Genomic DNA, 19,352 nt, shown 5'->3' with positions numbered 1-19,352 from the left:
ATGTGTGACCCACAAGCAACCTTAACATTAGAAAGATATGGTTCCTATTGAAATCAACAGCATCATATCCAGACCTTAAAAAAAAAAAGTTGGATGAGAGAAATGACTAAGAAGATTTAATTAATCTGACTCGACGAGAGAAAAGGCTGGAGCTTTGCCCAACGTAGACAGCAATGGGAGTATCAAAATGGCCGTTTACACTATTAATAAACCCTCAGCCAAATGCAAGTGATCGTTAGAACCACACAAACGCACAACACTGTTCATTAGGAAACTGTGCTACAGAGGAATGCATACAGGTAGAACCTAAAACAAAACCCCAAACAGCTGTGGCAAAAGAACATCCTGTGTTAATGTACAAGCATTCCTTCACATCATGGCGACAGTAACAAATATTGAGTATTGTATTCGGCACTCACCTGCCAAAATTAGCTGGCAAAAAATCAAGAAAAGCATCATTTAGGTATAACTGAGTCAAGTTTAACAGCTGGGAAAACCCATCTGGGAGTCTACAATACAAAATAAAACAAACCAAAAAAATTAGTGAACAGGAAATATTGTGATGCCACTGAAAATGAACAGCAAGCTATTTGAAATCAACACAAAGTAATTAATAGCGAATATAAAATGATCACATTAGGCAGCTCAGTATAACAGACAGAACAGGAGGTAAAAGGATTACATTTAGTGTAAAACAATGCTGAGTGATAAATTAGATTGCATGTGCAATTCAATGCACTTTCATCAGTCTGTTGCTCTTACACTTAGGACAGTGGTTCCAAAACTTGGACCTTTAAGACACCCTATCCGTCCAGGTTTAAGCATATCCGTGGCTGAGCACAGATGGTTAAACCAAATTAATTCGTAATTAATAGTGTGTACAGACGGTGCGATAGCCTTGCTATTCGATCCAGATTTCTGATTCAATTTTGACTAGATAGTACAGATCTGCACTATATAGTCATTGCTGCACTGTCTATTTGGCAATTCGATTTGAGCTGAACAGGAGCGCGCATTGGCATTGTAGCGGGATCAAAAGGTTAAAACCATGTACGATCTCCATTCGATGTCTATGCCATCCCGATTCGACTTTGACTATAAAGTCAAAATCGAATGGCAAACTGTACCGTGTGTACACACCACAAGTCACTTGTTTTCATTCATGGTTATCATTAAAGCCTGGACTATTAAGGTGCCTTGAGGAATGAATTTATAAAGCTCTGATTTAGGAAACCACATAAAATGAATATATACAGATCATACATACATATATATCATACATACATAGCTAGAGCTGGCAGGAGAATAGATCTATGCTTGCATGTTACTCTAACTGAGCACATTTCCTTTAGAGAAGTGTGACATTCTCAAATACCTGAATACATTACCTTACAACAAAAGTGAATGAGGTGTACAGACACATCCGACTGACCTCAGTGATAGTAGTCGCGTCCAATGGCTACCATTGTCCATGGCCAAATTGGACAGCACTGTTGCCATAGTGCTAGCAGTGAGCACCTGATTGGTCACCATTTATTACAGGACATGGGGATATTTTGATAAAGGAACACCCAATTTAAAATTTTGGCCAGTACTCCAATGTGCAAGGGGCAATCCAATTAGCCTGGATAAATAGCGCTTATCAAGGATTATGCGTCGTGTGCTTAAGGCAAAGAGCAGCCCTCGGAACCACCGTAACACATGGGGCAGGAGCTTATCCTGGATCAGGCTATCATTGGACAGACTGATGAGGACCATCTGGCTTAAATCCCGATAATAGTCCTTTTTTGGACGAAAGTATATTGCATCTAATTGAATACACATGAACATGCACACTAAAAACAAAAATCATCGATAATCATTGTAATGTTCCAGCAAACAACAGCATTACGTACAGCTGGTGTCTAAGAATACCACAGTATAGGCATAAATAGGCAGACCTTTATTAGTGATAAATGGTGGTAAAAGACGCACGGTAAGGAACCGCGAGAAAACTAAAGCAACAAATATCAGACAGAAGTGATTGTATCGTTGCTCATATACAACAGCATAAACAGAAAACTATTCATCTTTTTATTCTAAACCTGTTCTACAAGCAGGCTTTCCTAGTACATCATGCTTTGCTGACTTGACACTAATGGTGATTTAGTGTACATTACACACGAAGGACAATTAGCACAGGCCATTTGCGTTGCAGGGAGCCCTGATATACTGTTCAATTCCTGACGTTTCTTTAGAATGAATCAATGAGATCATGTGACCTGCTCCGAGTGCTTGATTGGATATCAGAAAAAAAAGCTATTCTGCTGACTGCTCAATAATCCATTTGCCATTAAACTGAGACCTCTGAAAAATGCACAGAAACAACCAGCAGGAAAGGCCATAAGGGGTTTGAGTCTGGATTTCTGAGTCCTTGTAGCTGAGCAGTGTTCCCACATAATCACTTCCTCCCCTTAGTGGTTTGTAGCGTGTCTTAATTACAATGGGCGGTATTCAATGAGCCTGATTCGCCATGTTTTTAAGGCGAATTTGTGCTGTTTGGCGAATTTCTGACTAAAACGGTGAATCACCCTATTCAATGAGCAGATGGCGAATACATTTGAAGGTTTTTTTCACCATGATTCACCGAGTAGCAATCGCTATCTTTTTATGGTGAAGTGGAATGTGAACTTTTAAAATAAAGTGTTTTGTTTTTTACATTTGGTGTCAAAAAATCTGGAATTTTCTTCTGAGGAGGGGCATGCTATTTTTATTCATGTGCTGTAAGCACATGAATATATATTTAATTTTAAAAAAAATATTTTTTTATTTTTTTTTTTAACACAGCAGCCAGCAGGGGGCACCGGAGCCGAGCCGCTCATTACATATTCATATATTCACTGCACACGATCGTTACGATCGTGTGTAGTGAATATAGTGAATATACGCTCCCCTGCTGGCACCCCCGGGGGGGCAGCCTGTGCTGCCTGGCACCCGGGGAGCCCACCTAACCCCTACAAACGTTCTGGGCTAGGCAGAGAGACTTCCATCTCTCTGCCTGGCACCGTCCTCAGGCTCCCTGCGGCAATCGCCGCAGGAGCTCATATTCGCCAGTCAGGGGCAGCGAGCCCCTGACACATTGAATACCGGAGCCCGCCGGCTCCGGAACGTGGCGAATGTGCAGCGAATCCTAAAAAGGATTCGCTGCATCTCGCAGGTATTCTCATTGAATACCGCCCTTTATCTTTACTCCAGTAAAATGTATTTGGAGCTTTAGCAAAATCATACAATGTCAGCCACATTCCTCATGCGAGGGGGAAACTGCAGAATTTATATTGCAATCGTAGTTGAGCTGCAATATTTATACAATCAAATAATTTATACAGAATTTAACTAAATTATTATTAAATATTTTTTTTAAACCTCCAGCTTCACACAGCAGTAATAGGCAAATAAGCCACATTCTCACACAAAATTAGGACAGAAATCAGTAATACTCCCCAGCACTCACTTAGAAATTGGATTGACGCTTGCTTCGACGATTGTCAAAACTTTACAATTCTTAATATTTTCTGGAAACTCCTGTATACCTGTGAACAACAAATGTTCAGATTAATCCCAAACATACAAGTGTATAAGGTAAAGACCACAGGTTCTCAAACTCGGTCCTCAGAACCCCACAGAGCGCATGTTTTGCAGGTCTCCTCACAGAATCACATAATTAGCTCCACCTTTTAAAATGTGTAATGAATGCACCTGTGCACCTGTCGGGTGACCTGGAAAACTTGAACTGCGTGGGGCCATGAGGACCAAGTTTGAGAACACCTGGTATAGACAATTGTAATTGAAGCATTTAACATATGCTGAATTTTAAGGTGGGTGGAGACTGAGGGTACTTTATAGCAGTGGTTCTCAACCTCGGTCCTCAAGGACCCCCCCCCAACAGTGCACGTTTTCCAGGTCACCTGGCAGGTGCACAGGTGAACTCGTTATTCACTGAAACATTTTAAAAGATCACAGGTGGAGCTAATTATTTCACCTGTGATTTTGAGAGACCTGAAAAACGTGCACTATAGGGGGGGGGGTACTTGAGGACCGAGGTTGAGAACCACTGCTTTATAGTAACTTTGCTCAAAAGTGAAAAACTGTACTGAAACCATCACAACTATGGTTATACAAAGGATATGGTTATATTAGTAGTTAAAGGGTTAAGAGATCAACATTTAAATGTGGATCTATACAGAGTAGTAAAATGGTATACGAGGTACTGGGAGTATTATGCCAGTCTGCATTGCACAATTGTTCTGTGCACAGATTGCATACAAGGCCATATTTTGCCCTTGTACCTCCTATAACGGGGATGGAAGGAACATTCTGACATAGGTGGAGAACATGGAAGGTGTACGCATATACACTGGTTAGGATGGTTTTTTCACATACTAAATGGCAGGTGTGTATATAGACAAATACTAGTTATTTTGCTGCAGAAGTTGGACACATTTCCTGACATGGTTCAACCCTGTTCAATGGTTCAATTCTGTGGAAAGTATTTCCAAAAACGAAGGGCAGCAAAGCCACTGATATTCTCATCGTCAAATATGTTTACAGTGGACAAACGTAAAACCTCTGACAATATCTATACACTATAATGCCCTTCAACAGCTGAGGCCTCAAGTCTAAAGTGACACCAGTGTTTTAATTGAAGAATTGTACAAGTGGAGACTTCAGAGAACCTTCAGAACGTTGGTAGCTTTTTCTTGGATGAAAGTGCCTGACATAAGTCCATTAATAATTTAACATCACTGTTCTTTTAGTGCTGCCTTCTGATAATGAAATCATTCTTTGCTGACCAATCAGCATGTCAGCATCCACTCTTAGAAAAATCCACTCTTTAGTGAAAATAGAATGATGTTTTCAACATGGATCTTTCGGTTAGGCTAAACTCTCACACCTGTCAGTTCAGCCAACAGAACAGGCTGCCTATACTGTATGTTGTGGAAGGTTCACTTTTAATGCATGATTGGTAAACTTAAGTTAAGAAATCCCTCCATCGTGGGGGTCATAACATGGGTGATATAATAATGCTTCTGTAAAAAAAAAAACTAATCATTTCTTCTGATGGGTCAAACAAATTACCCTGCAAAGTGCAGACTATCATCACTGCACAGTCTACCTGGCTGGGAAATGTAACAGATTCTCAATGTAGCTTTCAATTTTCCATCAAGCTGAAAAGAAAAATGTAATTTTCTATTCCAAAGTGTCAAGCCAATAAGCGACTGACACTTAAAAACCAGTCATCCTCAGAAGTGCAATCATCTTCTGACGATTACATTTTCATTCTCCATTTCTAGCAAATCAGAGGCTTGGTAAAAACATCAGCTGCTTCCAAGGCTTCCTATCTATTAAATGAATTTGTAATGTGCAAGAGATAACCTTTTGTTTCATAAAGTCACTTGACCACATGTTGCTGTGCTTATGATGGCCAAGTACATAAGAATATGGAGACAAACCCAGAGCCATCTAACCCAAGAGAAGATAAAGCATTACAGCAGACATATACAGGTGTGTCCTCTACAACACACAGTATAGCAGGGCATTTGTTATGTGCAGGCTTCCGCTAGGCATTCACTTTGTGAGCCTTCTGCAATACGTACGCACATGACAGGCCCTCCTGCTGCTATACGCAGTAACAATGCAGTGGGACACATCTGTACCATGTTTTTTTTTTTTCTGGCTGCTGTTTTAGGATTATAAACTACCATGGGAACCACTATCATACAATGCAGAGAGGCTTTAGAACGCCATACCTGCGGAACTAATATATTGCTTTTTCCACCAAAAACCCATGTGCAACCTGGGTAAACGGTTCTGAACTGTATAACCGCAACTTGAAACCCTGCTCGCATAAAATGTTGGACCTATTGATTGGGGTTCCCTATACCAACATTGGAGATGACATCATCCCCTAGTGCCTTTGTTCCATCTCTCCATGGCCCTTATTCTACTTCGTGCGGTACGGCCCGCGTGCGGCCGTACCGCCGATGTTTTAACACTGCACATGCGCAGAGGTCAATCTGCGCATGTGCAGCCCCCTTCGCCGCAGACGTATTTCGTCCGCCGCAAAGGGGGCGTATAGGGGCGTGAGGGGCTTCATGCCCTCATTTCCCTATGTGTACGCCCCGCGTTTCATGGGCGTTCCCATGCAAACGCGGGGCGTATGCATGGTAATGAGGGCATGACGCCACTCATGGGGGCGGAAAGCTGACGTCGCCGGATGTCAGCTTTCAGCCCCCATACAAGCTACCACACGGACGATTGTCCGTGTGGTCTCAGCTTGCGGGAGCTGCCGCGGCGTGCGGACCTGCCTTCGATGGTCGACGACCATCGAATGCAGGGGGCAGCTCCCACCATGGTGGAGGCGTAGCCTCCACCATTTTTATGCGGATCGCCAGCCGTCCGTGTACGGACGGCCGTGGCGATCCGTAGGGTGGGCGGGGATTGGTTTGTGCGGCCGGAGCCCCGTGTGCGGCTCTGGCCGCACCAACCAGAATAAGGGCCCATGTAATGTTCATTCTAGCACCCGCTATCTTTGAAAACCCATGCAGTTCCTGTTCCCTGCCTGGGGTGTCGCTGTCTGCTGTTGTGTTTCTACCACAGGTCTGGTTTGCATATCAGTGCTGATATACAGACCACAGTGTGCTAGAAGCACTACAGCAGACAGCGACACCCCAGGCAGGGAAGAGGAACTGCATGGTTTTTCAAAGATAGCGGGTGCTAGAATGAACACTATGGGCCAAATGTAATAGGGTGAGAGTTTCAGAAAGTGAGAGATTTTGGGAGAGTTTTCCCATGTTTTTTAAAGCAGCAATCAATTACATGGCAAAATCAACCTGGTTTTGCAGTGTAATTGATTGCTGCTTTAAAAAACATGGGAAAACTCTCCCAAAATCTCTCACTTTCTGAAACTCTCACCCTATTACATTTGGCCCTATGTATGCTTTTAGTCTGACCCAGGTTGGATCATCCGGGTTACACTGTTCATACATTAGGCTACCCAGGTAACACACCCCAAATCACTTTGATCTGGCCCTTTCCGACCAAACCTTGACCTGAGTTGGTCTAGCAATAACCTGGGTTGTAAGGAATATTACAGAATCAAAAAAATAATGGAAAGACTGGCAAATGCTGTCTACAAAATAACACAAGAAGTTTGGAAAACAGAGATGCAAAGCCCTTCTTTTAATTAATTAAAGTACATGTTGAGTCACCCATAATCAAAATGCTTGGGACCAGAAGTATTTGGGATATGGGATTTTTCTGTATCATGGAATTTTGGCTTTATATAATGAGATACTAGGCGGTGGAACCCGGCTCTAAATACAGAATGCATTTATCCTTCATATAAACCTTATACACACAGTGTGAAGGTAATGTTACACAATATTTTTACACATTTTGTACATAACCACATTGAGCCATCAGAATTTGCCTGCAGTGCTGCACTGAGCTCTCCTTTAGGTAACACATTGTTCTACACAAAATCTATAAGCAGAAGTGTTTGTAAAGGTTTTGGGAACTGATCACTGCGGATTACATTTCATAAGTACTATTTTCCCCAGACACCGCAGGCTTACTTGTGCTAAGGTAAAGCTGCTGATGGCCTCTAACAGAGGTGACCCAACAACAGAACTGAATGTTTATTACATTATTATTCAGTCTTTCTTATTATTTGTGAAAACGTTCTAGGTTTACAAGGCTCACTCTAGAATTCTTACTGTCAAGCAATCAATAGGCTAATTTGGCCATGATAAATTAACGGATACAAAATCATAGCGTGCACTGGAATTCACAGGCCATAAAATATTCGGTACTTCTGTACTTTCACGGCGCCAGCATGGCGCCGCGCGTCAGAGTCCCCTTGCGGGGCTCGCTTCGCTCGCCCACGCTGCGGGCTCGGTGGCTCGCTAAGCTCGCCATGCTAATTAAAATCAACTCCATGCCAACATGGATAGTGAAGGTATGAACTATCCATGTTGGCATGGCGTTAACTCCGTTTATTTAACTTAATTAGTGGCGAGCGTAACCAAGAAGTACGCGCGGCGCCATGCTGGCGCCGTGAAAGTAAAGAAGTACCAAATATTCTATATAACACAACCAGTAAAGCCATAGATAAACCAGTAACAGCCTTCTGCACAGGTCACATGTTGCCTCAGTTGCAGCAGGAGAGGCGCCTCCCCAACTAGCAAAGCTTTATCACCAGCGGCGTAACTATAGCACCGCAGCCCACGCCACCGCGGAGGGGCGCTGTGCATGTGGGGGCACCAGGGGCTGCGGTGCTGTAGTTACACCCCCCCCCCCCCAATCCCCTGCAGACTTACCTATATCGCTGGTCCCGGCGGCTCCGTTCTTCTGCTGATGACCACCACAAAATGGCCGCCCCCATATAGCACACTGTTCTCTGAAACTGTCTGCTGTATGGGGGCGGCCATTTTGTGGTGGTCCTCAGCAGAAGAACAGAGCCGCCGGGACCAGCGTGATAGGTAAGGCTGCGGGGTATTGGGGAGTGGGCTTGGCGTGGCGCCCAAAACTTAGCTACGCCACTGTTTATCACAAATATTCTAATCTTGAAATTTGTGTTCTAATGGGTTTTGGATATAAAGCAAATGTCAATCTAATGGTCTTCCAGATACAGGGCCTTATTCTAGTTCACTCTTAGAGGCAAATTCCTTCTCAAATGGACAAAACTATGTGCACTGCGGGGGGGCAGATATAACATGTACAGAGAGAATTAGATTAGGGTGGGGTTTTTCTTCAAAGCGAGATCTATATTGCAGTGTAGAAATAAAACAGTCAGTATTTTCCCTTCACAGAAACAAAATAACTCACCCAAATCTAATTATATCTGCACCTGTCACATCTGCCCCCTTGCAGTGCACATGGTTTTGTCCATCTAAGAAGGAATTTGCCTCTAAGAGTGAACTAGAATAATGCCCACAGCCACAGAGATGCTGCGGAGGAATGGAGGTGCAGCCCACAGCTGGGAGATTGGGAGCTGTAGGCTGCGGCATGTGTTCCCTTCTGTTTGATGTGAATGTCAATATTTGTTTTACTCCTCCAGCATTACAGGCTCAAAACACTTTAAAACAAGTTCTGTGTGATGTCACAATATAAAATCAGACGACTATGCAAACGTTGCATTTGGGAGAAGTTCAGTGCTGGTCCCTGCAAAGTACTGTCAGGAGTCCCTGCTTCTGCCGGTATGCAGTCATTAAGCTGCTGTTGAAAATGTCCCCCAATAATTACTAATCCTATGGAGGCACTTCAGCCTAGAAAACACCAACTGAGATGTAATTCTTCTCAGAGACAAACGACATAAGGCCTTATTCAGAATAAAATTCAGAAATGCGATAATCTCCTTTCTGCGCATGTCTTGCGCACTTGCTCGAAGCTCAAAGTGCGATCGCATCCCAGAAGGGTGTGATCGCAGTTTGATGAACAGTGTGAGGTGGCAATGGGAGAGTTCAGGAAGGGCAGTCTGGGTAACACAGGTGTGTCCAGTGCGGATGCGCAATGTCACATGCAGCCGCTGCGATCCGAAAAAGCACAGTACTCCCGAAGGCAGGGGCTGCCCTTTAGCAGCAATTTCTGTACCACAATTGTAATTAGTCTGCAAACACATCACAGGTCAGAACTTTACATACCGGGCAGCTTTGCCCTGTGCTGGGCAGCCCCGGAATGCAAAATATTGCAGATGCAGTTTTGCTATTTAAGCAAAACTGGACCTGCTGCTGAATTGGGCCCGTAGAGCAATAATAATTGCCATAAAGGGGCAGTCTGAAGTTAGACAGCAGATGACTACATCATTTATCTGTAGTATAGATTTTCGGTATTCCTGTTAAGAACCAATATAGAAACCAAATGATCATTTTCAGATATCGCTGTGTCCTGGGGCCACACCTGCAGCAGTCTCTGAGCAGTTTGTCAATAGCAGCTTTGAGTAACAGAGTACAGTAGCCATTAGGACCACATGCTAGGGCAGCAGTACGGATGGTGTAATGGTTAGCATTACTGCCTCACAGCGCTGAGATCATGGGTTCTATTCCCACCATGGCTCTAACTATGCGGAGTTTGTATATTCTCCCTGTGCTTGCGTGGGTTTCCTCTGGGTACTCCGGGTTCCTCCCACAATCCAAAAATATACTGGTAGGTGAATTGGCTCCCAACAAAATTAACCCTACAATGTCTGTGTGCGTGTATATGTGGTAGGGAATATAGATTGTAAGCTCCACTGGGGCAGGGATAATATAAATAATAATGCCCACATTTATCTGATAGAAGTTCCCCTTTCCTTAAATGGACACTTATCTTAATCATACTTAACATAACTCTCGCATCTGCAAACTCCCCCACCACCACCTCAAAAACGTGTTACCTCCTGACCTAAAAGGAAACGCTTTCATATACAGAGCAGCATTAACAAGACAGGATGCTACAAGTACTTGCGTCTGTGATGTAAAAGAAAGGAAATGCCACAGATCCTGTCATTATAATTATTAAGCCCAAGGTACATTGACACTGTTTACATGTAAAGTATATGCAAGATCACAAAAAGAAAATCGTAAAATAAAAAAATACAAATGTCTACAGTGAAAGGCTTTCTGGTATCTATGTATCTTTCTGAGTTGTATATAGCCTCATATATTTCTCAGTTCCTCTATGCCAGTTGTCATATACTAGGTAAACACACACCGCACAGTGACAATGTACATATGTCCCTATGCTGTCTGGGGTGGGGCTGGTTACACTGACTAGGTAAGGAACCAATGTTGGGTATTTTCATGCTGCTTATTTAAAAACAAAAATCAACCAAGGTTTAAAAGGAAATCATCCTATCCAAAGCAGACTTTAAATCATCGACCATTTCTATTCCCCACCTTTGGGGGTGGGGAAGCTTCTAATCCCTCTCCATAGTATTTGGAATCAGGATTAGTGATCTCATTCTTTGCAGGTCTCAAAAAAAGAAAAGAAAAAGAAGGACTTCTGTGGAACTACCAGGTAAGAGAGTGATGACACATTAAAGGAGGGTATTCAATCCCGGGCGCTATTTCCGACAGGAGAAATAGAGTCCACCGCCTATTCAATGCTATAGTTTCCAACACTATTGAAGGCTGATCTCGACAAAACAGATCTGACTTTAAAACCAGTCGGATCTGTTTTGTCAGAAATGGAACCGTGGATTGTCGAATTCACAGACACTTCTCGATAATCCATTGCCGTTTTCGCAGGCACGCCCCCTTTCGACTCTCAACAAGTGGAACATTGAATTCTGCCTGTGGAGCCAGGAGAATACGTGTCAGGATTTCAACTGTCGGGAGGTTCCGACAGTCTGAGTCCAAGTGTACATCAAAGTGTACATCAACTGTAGGTATTAAATCACATCTCCCTGGATGTTTTCAATAACTCGTGATAAATTAAATTGCTTTTCAGAGAAAGGGGAACATTTACTAAAGCTTTAAAAAATGAAAAGTGGGGATGTTGCCCATAGCGACCAATCAGATTTCGTCTAATCACTTATCTATTGAATCCTAGAAAATGAGAGATCGAATCTGATTGGTTGCTATGAGCAATACCGTCTCTTCACTTTTAGAAGGTTTAGAAAATTTACCGAAAAATGTAGACTTTGTGGGGAATCTAGGACATTACTAACTAAATAACATAAATAGGACATTATGCTGAACAAAAGTTTGCACCGATTTCTATATTGTAACACAGTTCTATATTAATAATGTTACATATCTGTCAAATTCCTGTCCTGTGAAAGAAACCCCATTACAGCAGGTAAGAATAGCTATAAAAAAGCTCACATTTGTTCTTCAATGTAGCAAATAAATACCGTAAAAACACATGAATAAGTCAGATCTTTGTAGTGCATTGTGGGTAAAAAAGACAATTCAGACAAAAGTAAACAAAATCAGAGAATTCAAAGGCGCATTAGCAAATGAAAATGAAACAATGAAACTGAGAACACGCATACATCGTGCCAACTACAGTACTTAGGAGCTTATTGATAGACAATTCAATGAACTTGAAAAGGAACTTACCATTCTTGCTGACATCTAGTTCCCTGAGATTAATGAGATTTGCTATAGATGCTGGCAATATTGTTAGGTCATTGTCTGGCAAACTCAGCTTGTGCAGAGACTGGCAGTTGAATAGTTGCTATTGAAATAAACAGGGGGAAAAAAATGACAGTCAGCTTCCATTTTCTACTTCATGGCTGATGGTGGGAAAAACAGAGAACAGAACAATATGCAACGGAACAATGGGGTTTAGAGTTGCAGCGCTGACAATGGAGCAGTTTCACAGCAATGGCGGTGATTGAGTTCATACAGGCCTAGATCAGGTGTTTCAGCCACCCATCCACTACGAAGACATAACTGAAGCTACAAATCTCTCCAGATTCCCCTTGAACTCTCCCAGGAATCTGAACTAACCCTGGGCTAATTTTTCAGATACATATGATCAATTCCATGTTAAACCCCTGACAGCTTCAGATCAGATGGATCTTTGGTGCAGCACCAAGGATTTTATCGTCAGGTGGAGACTCAGCCGCACATCTGATCTGATGGAGCTCAGATTTGGCCTTTTTTCATCAGATCGGTCTGTCAGATCCACCTGAATCTGACGAAAACAGGCCCGAGGTTCAGAGTGTGACCCTTCCTTTACTTTACTTTCTACGACTTCAAAAGTATGGTGAATACATAAAAGTTATTCAAAATAGGAAAGTGTACATAAATAACATATTGGTGCAATAAATGGTAGTAACAGGTTTTCAATAAGATGGTAACCAACCCTAGATGCCACCGTGACCAGAATCTGTGGCGAAGAACTTAAAAACACTTCTCTGGGAGGACAGGGTTCTAGCCAATTACACCATACTACCTATGTTCCTGCCTATTACTGACCTAGAAGTCTGACTCTGATCACCTCCTGAATTGGAGGTGTGATAGTATTGGGGATGGAAGAAGGAATGGGCTACAAGTGGTTGTGGAGGGGAGTATTACATTGCAGTGGCTAGTGTGATAATGAATGTACTCTATAGAAAATGTTTATAAAAATGAGTTTAAAATAACATCACCGATATGTAAACATGACGGATTTCACTTTGAGTTTATCATATAAATAAAATAAAAAAATGTAATGTGTACCACCTATTTATTTAGTGAAAGCATGAAGAAGCTAATGTTGAACGTGGACAAATGAAGTTCCACAGAACATGTCACAATATTCATTTATAGGTCTGAATATTGCAGGTCTCTAAAACCAGTGTCTGATGAGTGAATCACAACGGAACAGAAACAGAGTATTAATATCCTGTATCTAGGGATATTAGCTGCTCTATTGCCATTAGTAGAATGACCAGATAACATAACAGTGGCCAAACCGAAGATCAGGAGCGAGATGATCCCAAAGGCACCAAAAGCCAACAAAGACATTTCTGCTTTTTACATTTATGAGATGTAAACAAGTATTCAAAACATACTGGTGCTATTTACACAACAGGAGGTTAGCGCAGCTGTGTGTACACCTGTGGACACAATAGAATAGATTGTATTTCACTACTGGCATCAATACATGTATATTAAAGCGCAAGTACTGTAATTAAAAAAAATTAATAATACTGTACATGCTCATTAAACCCACAGCGCTACAATGCATGGTCCCAAGCATTTAGAGTGGTTTAGCTTTTTCATTATTGATTTTGCTCTCCAATACTGTTTTTGTCACTGGACACAATCACATTATGGGGGTTATTCAAGTTCATTCAGTCCTCCGTGCATTCGCACAGAGGACCGATGTTGCGCATCTGCGCAAATGTAGGGTGCGTGCACCCACGGTAAACTTTTGGTTCGCCAGGTGCACGCATCCATGATTAGTGCGGGGGATGGAGCAGGGTGGGGGGCGCCGGGCTTCTCCATTACCATACGGGAACGCCCTGCGTTCCATGGGCATTCCAATGAGAACGCTGGGCGTTCTCATGGTAATGAGGCAGTGACACAGGAGCGGGGGGCTGGCAGCTGACATCACCGGATGTCAGCTGCCCGCCCATATCTGTCCCAGAGTGCAGGCATATGTAAGTGACTTGTAAGTCACTTTTATATGCGTGTACCTTCCACATCTTTCGATGGTCGCCGACCATCGAAAGATGTGGGTGATTACATCCATTCGCAGCCTGTGTGGGCAAACCCGCACTGCGAGGGGGGCAGGGGGCGTTCATTCCCTTGGAGGGGTTTGATGGATTTGCAAGGCTGCCAATTAGCAGCCTTGCAAATCAACCAGAATAACCTCCCATGTGAAAGTACACAATGGATTGCATGGAACAAGCACAGTGACACAAAGAAAAAACAAAAACATGCTGCAACCTTGTCATAGTTCACAACAGTGTCTGCATGCATATGTAGCTGGTCCCATTTGAGACACAGGATTACAATCAAGCAACTAATACCCCAAATCCTGGTATTTTTCACTTGCATGCGCATAATGCGCATATGTCTGAATGGCTCTACCCGGGATTTTAGTCGACTAAATCCCAGGTCCTGCACACCTGCAATGGACCCAGGAAAAATCCCAGGTAGTAGGTCTTAAAAGGGTATTACACAGCCCACATTCCGCACCCTCATAGACTCACTGACCACTGCTGTGTAACAACCTCCACAGTGCTATGTACACCTGTAACAGAAACGGATCTCGCAGAGCTACGGCCAGTGACATGCTCTCTTGGAAACAAAGCATGCTATGCTTCACTTGTATTCTACCACGCATGCTCACATATACTGTTATATATGCATTAAATCTATTGCCACATCTCTGTAAATAATGGCGGGATGTTAAGCGAATTGTGTCATCATCTTAGGTTGATGGTAGGTACCAATATGATAATGCAGTAATAGGGGGGATATTGCGGATGTTGCAAGAACTGTCTGGTCACATTTGCTATGCACAGGTGAGACTGACAACAATGGTTATAGCTGGAAACATTCCTACGAGATTTAACACTGCAATTGTATTTGCCCTTGTCTCAATAAAGGTTCCTTAGAGACCCAAAAAGGCAAACTTCTAACAAACACTCTTGCTTTTGCTATATTGCTTCACATAGATTCACATTATGCTGCTCAACTTCCATTAACAATGACGGAAGCGTTCTCCTATTGCATAACCACTTCCAACATAGGCAACAGAGACTGCAATAAGCAAAATAACATATAGACGGTGTGTATTAATGACACTGGGACAAATGTATTAAGAATTACCAAGTAATAAAGTGGAGAGTGATAGAGTACCCACCAATTAGCTGAGACTTGATCACTCTGCACTGTACCACTTTTTAAGGCTTAATACAATTGGCTCACTATCTGGGATGCGTATGCATATACTATACAGCATGCATCAAACATAGCATAGAACAGAATGATCTTATGGGCTGTTCGATGCTTGCACGATACATTGCTCTTCTCCAGATTCACTGCTCCGATCTGAATGATCTCGGTGCCGTTTACAATGTACGAACAGCATATTAATTAAAAGTTTTGATGTGTTTTTGGGGTGTGCGGGGGGATGGGAGATAAGCAGGTGTGGGGAGATCTGCTCTCCAGTAAAATTGCACACATGATCATACAGGAATTAATCTGTTAGCCTAAAATGTTATTGAATACCTGGCATATATGAGTTTGAGAATTGTATACAATAATTTGGTGTTAGTCAGGACTGTGTCATACAAATGGCCTTTCTTTTACTGAAGCTTTCTGTGACAGGACAATGACAGTGTCTCATTTATACTATGTAAAACATAACCATAAATACTGGATGACTTTGCTTTTGGTATGCGCAGTGACATTTATGAGGCCCGTCTTTCTGTGGAACAACTGAATGTCCACCATAAAACTGCAATTTAAGTTACAAAATGACACGGACAAGAATAAAACAACATTAACTGTGGCAGCTTCTACCATAGACTGTTGTGACAAAACTGAAAAGAAAAGCTCCTAAAAACAGGAGCCAAATGATGCAGCAGCGTTTCTGAAGTGTATGTGCCATCTACATACAATGAGTCGTAATCCCTGTTCATATGTGATCAGGGCCCAAATCCACAGATTAAAACAGATATGTACACAACATACGCTAACAAGCCTACACTAACAAGTCTAGTCTATGACGTGGGGAAAAGCAAGCTGGCATAGTTATACAGGTACTTGAAAAGAAATAATGTTTATCTAGGGTAGTTGCTAAATTATAGTGGCCTAAAAGCCCTTTCACTTGAAGGGGGAGGAGTAAGGTCAGGGGGGGGGGGGGGGCTTGCTCCTTCACTTTCCACGCCACCACTGGTTGCCTTTAGATACCAGGTGGCGATCGAAGCAAGCCACCATGCCCGAAGCATGACAAGTGAAGTGAGCCCACGAAGATCCCTTTGGGTCCCTTGCTCCTCCTCTGCTCCCGTATCATGTGACAACCGATTCCACTTCAATTTAGACCTGTCCATTTACCTAGCTGTCATTGGTATAATTTGGGATCAATCCAATTAACTGAAAAGATTTTGCGGGTGTTCGTCATCACGGCACTTGCAACACTTTACAGTGGCCCGATTTCACACAAAAGTGCTGACTACCCCATAGAGGATTAAGTAACATTGAGCGAAATTAGGCTGATTTCAGTTCACAAATGGAGCATGGTCAGATGCCGCAAACAACAGATTTGACCCCTTTGATTTTAAAATACACCTATAGATCATCTGCTATCTGGTCACATGACCTTCAGAACTTACCTGCAATTAAGACGTGGCTTAATGCAAGCCAGGGCACTTTGAGAATGCATGAATTGATGATCAATTGTTAAGTCATCTCCCCCCCGTGCACACACACACTGTCTCCACTTCAGCCCACTGTCCCTCACTCTCTCCCCTCAGGTTACTATTCCTCTTTCTCCCTCACTGTACTGTAACTCTTTTTCTCTCCCTGAGCTCATTGACCACATCCCTTCCCCATCCATTGATCCTCTCTCTAATCTCCTCAGCTCATTTCTATCACCCCCTCTACACTGTTTTCCTCTCAGCGTATGAAGCCCAAGAACCAACTTCATTCAGATGCAAGAAATCACGCTGCCCTGTTTTTTACTTAATCAGCCGGACACGTTTTAAAACCTCTTCGCCTATTTGTTTTACCCTCCCCAACATCAGGCATCAGGCTATACTTGGGTTTCATACACCTTGTCTATTGCTCCGGAGTCCAACCATCACTGATCAATCCAAGTTACAGTATAGAATACACGCAAACACCTTGTTCTATTTTCAGTGCAAATAATTACTTTTGAGTAATGCTTGCAAATAATGCTCAGTGACTAGGGCAAAGCTAATGGTGGGACACAATGTCCTTGATAAGAGTTGTAATTACGTATTTAGAACAACAAAACTCTTAGAAGATAATAAAACTATATTAACACAGAAGTGTATTAAAAAGTGTACTGTTCCTACAATTCACAAGAAAACCTACAGAATTTTGCACATGAGGAGGTGTCACAGATAGAAATGTTAAAGTTTCATAGATATATAAATAGTTTACATAAAAACAAAACCATGTTTGTACCATGACACAATCAGCCATCACACAATGAGTCAAGGTGATATGTACCGGATGGCCAAAGATTTAAACAGGAGTTAATAAAAGCGGATGACTAACAAGAACAGGCAAATAATGGAGGCGTAACCTTACGACATGCTTAGCATCCTTACACATCCTCATACTGCAAATGAGGGAGCAAAAGCAGCACAAAGGAGACAGAGAAAGAAGGAACACGGCCATGTGTCATGTCTCATTGATTTTTCCATTTCTCTCTCTGTCATGGCTACCAACCCAGGTGTTTTATCACTTTATATATGCATGGGGCACAGTGTGAACAAAATAATGTGACATAGATAGAAGTATATACAACATGGGTCATTAGATCAGCCAGTATATGGCTTGCGAGTAACTACATCAGCTGGTATATAGCACACAGGATGCTACATAGGCCAGTATAGTGCATGTGAATCACTACATCAGCTAGTGTACAGTATATATACAGCAGATTAGGCCATCAGCCAGTAGACATCACTTGGGTCGCTACATCAGTCAGTATATAAAAAGGGGGTCACTACATCAGCCAGTATATAGAATGCGGGTCACTACATTAGCCAGTGTATAGAATGCGGGTCACTACATCAGCCAGTATATAGAATGTGGGTCACTACATCAGCCAGTATATAGAATGTGGGTCACTACATCAGCCAGTGTATAGAATGTGGGTCACTACATCAGCCAGTATATAGAACGTGGGTCACTACATCAACCAGTATATAGCATGCAGATCACTACATCAACCAGTATATAGAATGTGGGTCACTACATCAACCAGTATAAAGAACGTGGGACGCTACATCAGCCAGTTTATAGAACGTGGGTCACTACATCAACCAGTATATAGCATGCAGATCACTACATCAACCAGTATATAGAATGTGGGTCACTACATCAACCAGTATAAAGAATGTGGGACGCTACATCAGCCAGTATATAGAACGTGGGTCACTACATCAACCAGTATATAAGCATGCAGATCACTACATCAACCAGTATATAGAATGTGGGTCACTACATCAACCAGTATAAAGAATGTGGGACGCTACATCAGCCAGTATATAGAACGTGGGTCACTACATCAACCAGTATATAGCATGCAGATCACTACATCAACCAGTATATAGAATGTGGGTCACTACATCAACCAGTATAAAGAACGTGGGTCACTACATCAGCCAGTATATAGAACGTGGGTCACTACATCAACCAGTATATAGCATGCAGATCACTACATCAACCAGTGTATAGAATGTATACTGTATACCGCTACATCAGTCAGTATACATCACTTGGGTCGCTACATCAATCAGTGTATATAGCATGCACTTGAATTTCAAGTGTATATATCATTGAACTGATGGTGGCTGTAATAAACTGGTTTGGGCATCTCTAGATCTGGGGGCACACTTGAGACCAGCTCAAGGCACACTAGTGTGCCACGGTACAGCGGTTGAAAAATGCTGAGCAAGTATATAGCAGGCCTTCTAGCCTCTATTTCACACCCTATACTTTCACTACCACATTTAATGGCTGAGTTCGGAAGATTCGGTGCACTCTCCAATTTTAAGACTCATTTTTCAAAATCACTAGCATTAAATATTTCAACCCCACATGAGGTGATAGCAAAATTGAAACCGGCTTTTCCATTTATATGGAATCCTACACATATCACTTATTTGGGAGTTAAGATAACACAGAATTTAT

At 42.4% G+C, this 19,352-nt stretch overlaps 1 protein-coding gene across 4 annotated transcripts in view; it reads right to left on the bottom strand.

Annotated features, from left to right (window-relative positions):
- Positions 1–19,352, bottom strand: part of ERBIN (erbb2 interacting protein) — a 181,176-nt gene that overhangs the window by 58,907 nt on the left and 102,917 nt on the right. For all 4 annotated transcript variants that reach the window (XM_083152725.1, XM_083152715.1, XM_083152738.1 and 1 more), the window contains 3 exons: positions 12,081–12,198; positions 3,491–3,569; positions 420–509 (listed from right to left, as the gene is read on the bottom strand). In XM_083152725.1, coding sequence (XP_083008851.1) covers positions 420–509; positions 3,491–3,569; positions 12,081–12,198 — 287 coding nt within the window. The remainder of the gene's footprint in view (positions 1–419; positions 510–3,490; positions 3,570–12,080; positions 12,199–19,352) is intronic.

This window comes from Crinia signifera, chromosome 1 (genome assembly GCF_055691185.1).
Source record: "Crinia signifera chromosome 1, ASM5569118v1, whole genome shotgun sequence".
Classification (NCBI taxonomy): domain Eukaryota; kingdom Metazoa; phylum Chordata; class Amphibia; order Anura; family Myobatrachidae; genus Crinia; species Crinia signifera.
This window is presented reverse-complemented; position numbering and strand designations above follow the sequence as displayed.